Source organism: Crinia signifera, chromosome 6, assembly GCF_055691185.1.
Source record: "Crinia signifera chromosome 6, ASM5569118v1, whole genome shotgun sequence".
NCBI lineage: Eukaryota > Metazoa > Chordata > Amphibia > Anura > Myobatrachidae > Crinia > Crinia signifera.
Window position 1 is genome coordinate 127,654,622 of NC_139222.1, and position 8,369 is coordinate 127,662,990.

At 43.9% G+C, this 8,369-nt stretch overlaps 1 protein-coding gene and 1 long non-coding RNA gene across 2 annotated transcripts in view; one reads left to right on the forward strand and one right to left on the reverse strand.

Moving 5' to 3' along the window:
- NPEPPS (aminopeptidase puromycin sensitive) overlaps window positions 1–4,354 on the reverse strand; it is a 75,908-nt gene extending 71,554 nt beyond the window's left edge. The window contains exon 1 of the mRNA XM_083147113.1: window positions 4,088–4,354. Within this exon, the coding sequence (XP_083003239.1) occupies window positions 4,088–4,210 (123 nt within the window). The 5' untranslated portion in view covers window positions 4,211–4,354. The remainder of the gene's footprint in view (window positions 1–4,087) is intronic.
- A 1,980-nt stretch (window positions 4,355–6,334) lies between these two features.
- Window positions 6,335–7,976, forward strand: LOC146008141 (uncharacterized). Its single transcript, XR_014444465.1, has 3 exons — window positions 6,335–6,596; window positions 7,493–7,612; window positions 7,793–7,976. It is a non-coding gene; the product is annotated as an uncharacterized LOC146008141 (long non-coding RNA).
- Window positions 7,977–8,369: the final 393 nt, after the last annotated feature.

The following is an 8,369-nucleotide window of genomic DNA, read 5'->3' on the forward strand; positions in this document are numbered from 1 at the left end:
CAGAGGTAATTAGCTGGTCGCAGGACCAGCGATTACAATGGGGCTGAAAATGGGAGCGCGCACCCAGCGATTTATCGCCGGGGCACACTTCCATCACTGGCAATATGGTCGCCTGCGACCATATTCCCAGAGATTACAGCCCCTATCGCCCCCGTGTGTACACAGCTTTAGGCACAACAGGGAGAGAGTTAGGGATGGACTTACGCTGGTGCATCACATGGATTCGCCAGAACTGATGGTCACAAATGCCGGGACACAGTGTCTGACATTGGACACGTTACTGCTGCTAGGGCCGCAGTAAGTGAAAAAAGATCTCTATTTGCTGGTGCACAAAGATTTTTTTTTCCTTATATTGATATTCTGTCCATGGCGGCACTCACAAATTTAATAACAAAAATAATTACGATTACTAAATAGAGGTATTATTCTGTAACTCTCTAGATTTTAACTTAAAGACCATTCAGACATTCCCTCATCCCCCTTTTCCTTTACAACCATGTTAAGTGAACACTGGGCACCCAGGTCCGATTTTTCATCATTCAATGGTGTTGATCCAATGCTGCGCACTGAATAGCACCAGGAGGAAATTTTCTGGATCAATTCAAATCAGGGTGCGGTTATGTCTGAGAATACCAGAACTAGCAGGTGCTTTGTAGTAAAAAAACAGCATTCTCCACCTTTAAGTGTCCCTCCGCAATGCTGTTTGCACATTACTAGGGAACACCAAAGCATTAGCTACTTAGTTTTGTTTGATTTCTGCGTGCACTGACTGTGGTTGGGGTGTGAGCAAAAAACACTAGTCAAATTTAGCAGTACGCTTAATTTACTTGACCCCTGTTATGCCAATGTATAATCAGTGTCTACATTCTCATGTAGACATTATTAAATGCCAACATATACCTAACCATGTTTGTGCTATGAACCAATGATAACGCAGCCTGGAAATTAATTTTGCTCACTTAGGGCTGTTTCACACAGTACGGTTCCTGCCGCACGGTGAAATCCCGTACGGCCAGGGAGCCGTGCCGCACTCAGCAGTTGTGAATGGACACTATTGTGTCCATTCACACGGGACGGCCACGGCCCGGCCGCACGGCTGCAGCCGGATCCCCCCACTGGAAGGGACGGCTGCCGGGCTGTGGCCATCCCTGCCATTATAAAATTCTGAGTGCGGCGCGGCTCCCTGACCGTACGGGATTTCACCGTGCGGCAGGAACCGTACTGTGTGAAACAGCCCTTAGGCTCCAGTTTCTATGTTGCTATTGATAAATCTCTGACATTGGGCCAGATGTACCAAGCTATGGAGAGTGATAAACAACTAGCCAATCAGCTCCTACCTGACATTTTTCAAACCCAGCCTGTAACATGACAGGTAGGAGCTGGCTGGCTGTTTATCACTCTCCATTTTATCACTTTATACTCTCTGGATGATGAACTGTAACAGCCAGAGCCGGATTAACAATGGCCCTGATGGAGCTATAGCTCCAGGCCCACTCTCCAAATAGGCCCAATTTGTAGCTGAGGGTCAGGGCTTTCAACGAGACCAGCCCCGTGTCGCTAGCCCCCAGGGAACCGGAGATACTGCCAGGCAAACCTGGAACATTTTCCCCATAGGATAACATGGGACCCGCTAATTCCGACCTCCACCCGGTTCCAATGGCTGCCAGTTTCCCCTACAGCATCACAGAAACTCGAGGTTGATCTCAGACGAACCCAAATCGCTGGGCCTTCAATCTGATACCTGGTCCATATGGGTTCATTGGTTCTAGAGATATTGCAGGTAAAACTATTTTTTTATTTTATTTCTGAAATGTAATTTCATGGCTGTTCATGTTGTTTGAGGACAGATTTCTCTGGAACCAAACGGCCCAGTTTCACGGGACCAAAATCATTCGAAGGCTACATGTAAATGGGTCAGTTGGTTCCGAAGATATAGCTGGTTGTTTAAAGGGGGGTGGGGGTGGTTTTCTCTCCCCCTCACACAAGAAAAGGCAGGGACTAGGCTGGTGTAAAAGGGGCCAGTCCGAGAATGTCCCTGCATGATCCTGGGACCATATTCCCTGCATTTTCTGGTATGAAAGGGGTATTATTTCAAATAGCCGGGACATGCAGTGCTCTGAATACAGCCGGGCAGCCCCCTGCTCTATGCCCGGCTGTTAATGGCTGTCATTTCTGCACGGCGGCGACTGTCCCCCAGTTACCGCAAGCTTGTATATCCCCCTGGCAATGAGCATGTAATCCCACATGGCAACAAGCATGGAACCCCTGGCAACGAGCATGGAACCCCTGGCAATGAACATGTAGGTAAGCAACACTTATGTAGCATAATTTTTAATAGGCATTATGGTGTTTGGCATAATACGTAATGGAGATGTAAATTTTTAATGTGTGCCTTTGGCGCGCAATGCCCCTATTTATGAAGCATATTGTGCATTATTGCTCAATCTGTTTGGTATAGTGCAGGCATGTCCAAACTATGGCCCTCCAGCTGTGAAACTACAAGTCCCATCATGCATTGCCACAGTTTTGCAATTAGGGAATGCTAAAACTATGTCAAGGCTTGCTGGGACGTGTAGTTTCACAACAGCTGGAGGGCCACTGTTTGGACATGCCTGGTATAGTGTGCATTTTGGCTCAATCCATGTGGCAAAATGTGAATTTTGCCTTAATCTGTATGGCATAACATGAATTTTGACTCAATTTGTGTGCCATAGTGTGGCAACCCCTATTATTGCGCATAATAGGCCGTTGATCATTTTCAGCTCCAGGCCCATTTAGACCTTAATCTGGCTCTGGGAACCGCACTTAGAAACCATGATACATTCCAACAGCAACAGTTTTAAAGACACCACTGTTGGAAATATTCACTACTACTATTGCCGAACTAATAGTACTCCAATGATTCTCTTGTGACCTAACATTAAACCATAGTTGCCCTATATCTTTGAAATAAATAAAATAATTATTTGACAGATTAAAAAAATAGGTCTATAGATATTTGGCATACAGAATTAGCTAAACTGCTCATCAAAATGACAACATCTTATTTCTAAGAAGCTATCATACCATTAGTATGTATCCAGAACTATGAATTCCCAGACACACCTGCAATTGCCCAAAACATTTTATAGTAGCAATTATATTCTTTGCTAAGAATAGACACCTTTCATCAGCTATGTAGTAGATGCTCCCATCCAATTCCAGACATCTATTAAAAAAAATAGTATTCTTCTCATATGACCACACTATGTCAAAGGGCAAACACCACCCACACCTATTAAATGCTCAATTACACACACATGCAGGTAAAAGCCACAGCACTGTAAGAAAACATTTAATTTATGCAGAAAAAGCAGTGTGCACAATTACATAACCATTCCTGTCATATTAATACAGGTAACCATCATAGATACAATTAGCAAAGCCTTAGGATATGAAGCAATACATAAAACATCAGGTCTCTGTGGAATCTGCTGATATAAGGAGAATCATCATGCTACAGTATATGTGCAAAGTTATACTTGTTAAATTCCATAAACCCTTCATGAATTCTTTATGCCAAAGCTGCAGTGAGCTATAGAACCAGACAAGTGAAGACTTCTGCAAATGACAGTACGGATTGCACCACTACACACCTGCATTAGGCACTAGCAGAATACGTCGCAAACACGCTGATGATTATTAACGATCTTACAATATATGAGCAATTATTGTACCTTACATTACAATCTCTGAAGCAGCACAACATACAGCCCCGGGCACCCTACTAGAAGACACCTGAGTCGCCCGCACTAATTCTGCCAGCAGTGCCAGGAATTTGTAGTTAGGCTATAGTGCTGGCGATGTCTGCAGATAAATAGAGGATGAGACGTGGTGCAGTGTGTAATGTGTGTGAATGGAATCACCACTCCCTACGACCACAGCAATGCACATATATGATCAGAGAGGACAGGCATGTGTGTGTGCATGTGTGTGTATACATAAACATATCTATATCACGGGACACTGTGTGACCAGCATTGCAGGTGGAGCTGCCAAAGTCGGCCCGGCGGCTGCACCCAGTATCCCCTGGCTTCAGTGGTTGTACCTCCACAGCGGCCTCCAGCTTCCCCTCGAAGGTGAAGTCTATGAGATCGGGCTTCAGACACAGCCCGTAGTTGACGGGCCTCACGTCGGTGGGCAGCCGTTCGAAGGGTCTGCGGTCCGGCATGGTTGAAGCAGGGAACCTGTCACGGGAAGCGGAGCACTGATGCTGAGCAGACCGGGCACGGGGACCGAAGAGACTGAGCCAAGCCTCCCAGCACAGCGAGCACCGACTGACTGCCTGACTGGGGGCGTGGCCGCGCAAACATGCTACGTCACCGCGTTAACCACCTCTCCTCCAACAGCAAGGCGACCCGCCTACCAGGCTAGACACACCCCTAGCGGCTGGACACTCCTACCGCAGGGCACGCACTGGCTTGCGTACATAACTCCGCCCAATGCGCTAGTAACGCCCCGCCCTTTAGTCGACGACACGCCCCTCATTCGTTCACTGTAGAACTCCACCCACTTCATTAAATAAGTGTCAGCGTGCCCCGCCCTCTGCATTACGTCACCCTCTCCCGGCTGAGGCTCTCGTTGCTGCGTTCCCGCGGTTTTTCACTTTTCAGTGTCTCCGGTAGGGATGGGACATCGAAAGAAAACATCGGTCAAATGATGTTTTTCAACATTGAATGCAAAACATCATTTAGACCTAAACATTGGTACTGTGAACCCGATGTTAACCGATGTTAACCGATGTTTCGATGTTTTTTTAAATAAACTGGTTACCAAAGCATATAATACACTAATAAGCTTCTGAAATGATAAATAATCCCTCTATTAAGTTTATCTTGTTGGAGGCTTACAGTTTATACACACACAATGGATGTAGGATTCATGTTTTGTGGTAAATCAAATTTGTTATGGAAGGAAAAAAACATGAAGCATTAACTATCAAAACTTTATTGCAACAACTCACAATCTGCTATTTTTACCTAGATTTTTAACTGTAGCAACTTATGTTGATCATAGAAAATAACAAAAAAACTGTACACACAGTGCAACATAGAACATACTACATAGAACAATCACATAGTACATTGAAAAAAACCCTTTAATTTAAATAAGTTTATCACGATTGTTTTAATATACAAAAACTTTGGGCCTAATTCAGAGGTGGATGCCGTTGCTCTCTCAAATCCACAACTTAAGTATAAAAGATGCAACATTGAGAACATCAAACATATGAACAACCCTATTGTTGCTTAGAATAACCATCAGAACAAAGACGCTGGAGCCGGTGCAACTGCAAATTAATGTTTGAAACACATCTGCATTTGAAAAACCAGCCCCCATCCCCTCCCTCAAATAGAAACTACTGTACCTGTCACTCAGTATCTGCAGCCGCTGTTACTAATAAATCACTGCACATGTGCAGTGTGACTGACATTGCATTTCAAAGAAATAAACTGTGCAAATGTCTGCATCCACAACTGAACCAGGCCCTTTGTAAGGTGCTGTGATATGCTTGCTGCATAATAATAAATCAATTAATAGATTGTAAGCTTGCGAGCAGGACCTTCATACCTTTGACTGACTGTAAATACCCAGTTTGTTGTATCACTGTCTCCTATTGTAAAGCGCAAGTGAATATGCTGCGCTATATAAGAAACTAATAATAAATAAATAAATATGAAGGGAGTTCACCACAATGTCACTACTAGTGACTATCGTATTATACTGTTCATTCTAGCACCCGCTATCTTTGAAAACCCTGCCTGGAGTGTCGCTGTCTGCTGTAGTGCTTCTAGCACAGTGTGGTCTGTATATCAGCACTGATATGCAAACCAGACCTGTGCTAGAAACACCACAGTAGACAGTGACAGTGACTCACTAACAGCACCAGTTGCAGTGAGGCAGGGGTGGGGCTGTCCTGTGTGCTGCTGCTGAATGGCTGGCCAGACTGTCTTTCACTGTCAGCTACCACCCACAGCAGCAGCACACAGCCACACACACATATGAAAGCCCAGCCAGCAGTGATACTGTCATGTTTGTTAATGTTTTTTTATCAGTCTCTTAAGATTTTAATGAATATAAATCAAGGAGAGAGTGAGCTGGCTGCAAAAGCATTGAAAGCAGCACACATTGACACACAAAAGAAAAAACATTGGAAGATTGAGAAAAACATCGGGGGAGAAATCTAGCGATGTTGATGAAACATTGGATCCTCAACATAGCAGGGTTAAACATCGAACATTGGAACCATAAATCCGATGTTACCGATGAAACATCATATGATTACCCATCCCTAGTCTCCGGCAGGTGTCATATGGTTGCTCCGAGTCCTCCTTACCCGTCTCCCAGTTCTGGCTCTGTTGACTTGACGACTAAAACTATACAGTCTGGTGATAAGTTACCATAGGGCATGGTGGGGTCCTAACACATCTGTTGTGGGTATATATTCCTGCAGTTAAGGCCTGGTTTAGTGTGCAGCAAAACTCTCAAGCACCAAATGGAGCCGTTTTAACTACTCCCGGAATTACATGCCACTGTCACTACTAGTACTTCTTAAGGTGCCCACACACAGATTTCTTAAATTAGATGGTGTGTTTAAACTGATTGGAACAACCAATCGTTTCAAAACCGTTTGGGCATGGTAATGATCCAATGTGTGCACCTGCCATTTCCTTCGTCTAGCTTGCTGATTTGTTCAACAGGCAGAAAGATATCTCGTACACAATTTGGCACGTATTGTCCTGTGTGTATTAATGATGAGCAATGTGCTAATGATGTGTAGAGGTGCCCATACACGTTGCGATGTGTGCTGTGCGTTTTGAACGTCATTTGTGCTGTGCAATTTTGGCACTTGTAAAATATGTTTATTGGGTTTTCATATTTTTACAAGGAATACTATTACAGAGTTGTAACGTTGCAGGTATATATAGACAAGCATGATGAGAAACATAGCCAGTATACTGCCACAGTAGCTTATAAGGCCTTAAGCAGTCCATACACGTCCCGATGTGGGCGGCAATAGCAGGGATCGATTGCATTGCATGTGAATGCAATGCGATGCAATTTGATGAAACCTAAGTACAAAAAGTATGCAGGTCGTAAGCTGCCCATACACGCTGCTTTGTGGGCATGCTTTCTGTGCTGTACTAGCACGGATTGCATTGCATGTGCATCCGTTGTGCATGCAATGTGATGAAACCTAAGTACAAATGTGATGAAACCTAAGACGTAATCTGTATGGGGGGGGGTTAAGTGTAGATGCTATCTGTGAGAGAGCGCACTGGGTGTATCCCAACTAAATATCGTTCCCTTAAATGACCATTATAGGGCTTAATATAAAACATCTCTTGAGAAAAATGGGGGGGGGGGGCTATACCACCAGCTCCAGTGCATCATAGATCTGGGACTGCGATTCATCAGATCTAAGTTGAATAAAAGGTCCCCATTTTTTCAGGAAACTCGAGGTATATGATCGGGTGTGGTAAAGGGAACAGTAGCGATCATATGACATATATTTCAGCAATAAACCCTCCAAATCCACTATCATAGGGGGGCATGTTTATCTACCCAAGAGGTTAGTATAACTTTTTTAGCCGCTGTAAACAGGATTGTGAGGAAAGGTATCATGTTCTTTTGTGAATCTCCTATGTTCCATACATCAAAGAATAACAGGGGTACAGGGTGTATATGTACAGCGAAAGATTTGTTTACATACTGTATCATTTTATTCCAAAACCTTTTAATGTACCCACAGGTCCAGAAATTATGTGCAAGGGAGGCCTAATGGAAACCACATTTAACACATCTACCCGATTCTTTGGGGTCAAAGTAACTACACTGCTTTTGTGACATGTAAGATCTGTGGACTAATTTGAAGTGAATTACCTGTAAAGTGGAGGACTGTAAAATTTTCATGGAAGAGTCAAAGTATTGAAATATGTCTGTCATTGTTAATAAAGGAAGATCTTGAACCCAAGATGATGTTGTTTTGTTACAGATGGCTGTGGAAGAGAGTATTTGTAGTTCAGTGTAGATCAGCTTGGTTTTGAAAGAACCTCTCTGTAGTTTATCTACCCAATGGTGGATTAGGGTGTGGGGGGTGTTGACTATGTCTAGGGGGGCTAGCGATTGAACATAGCGATGTAGTTGCATAATTGGAAACAGGCTATTTTGGGGAAGACCGAATTGTTCTCGCAAGGTTGTAAAAAAAAATAAGAGCTTGCCTCCCAGGTCGAATACTTGGGAGATGGCATGTAAACCTTTATGCTTCATAAAGTTAAAAGCAGGGTTGTTTATGGCAGAGGGAAACATGGGATTCCCACAAATTGCAA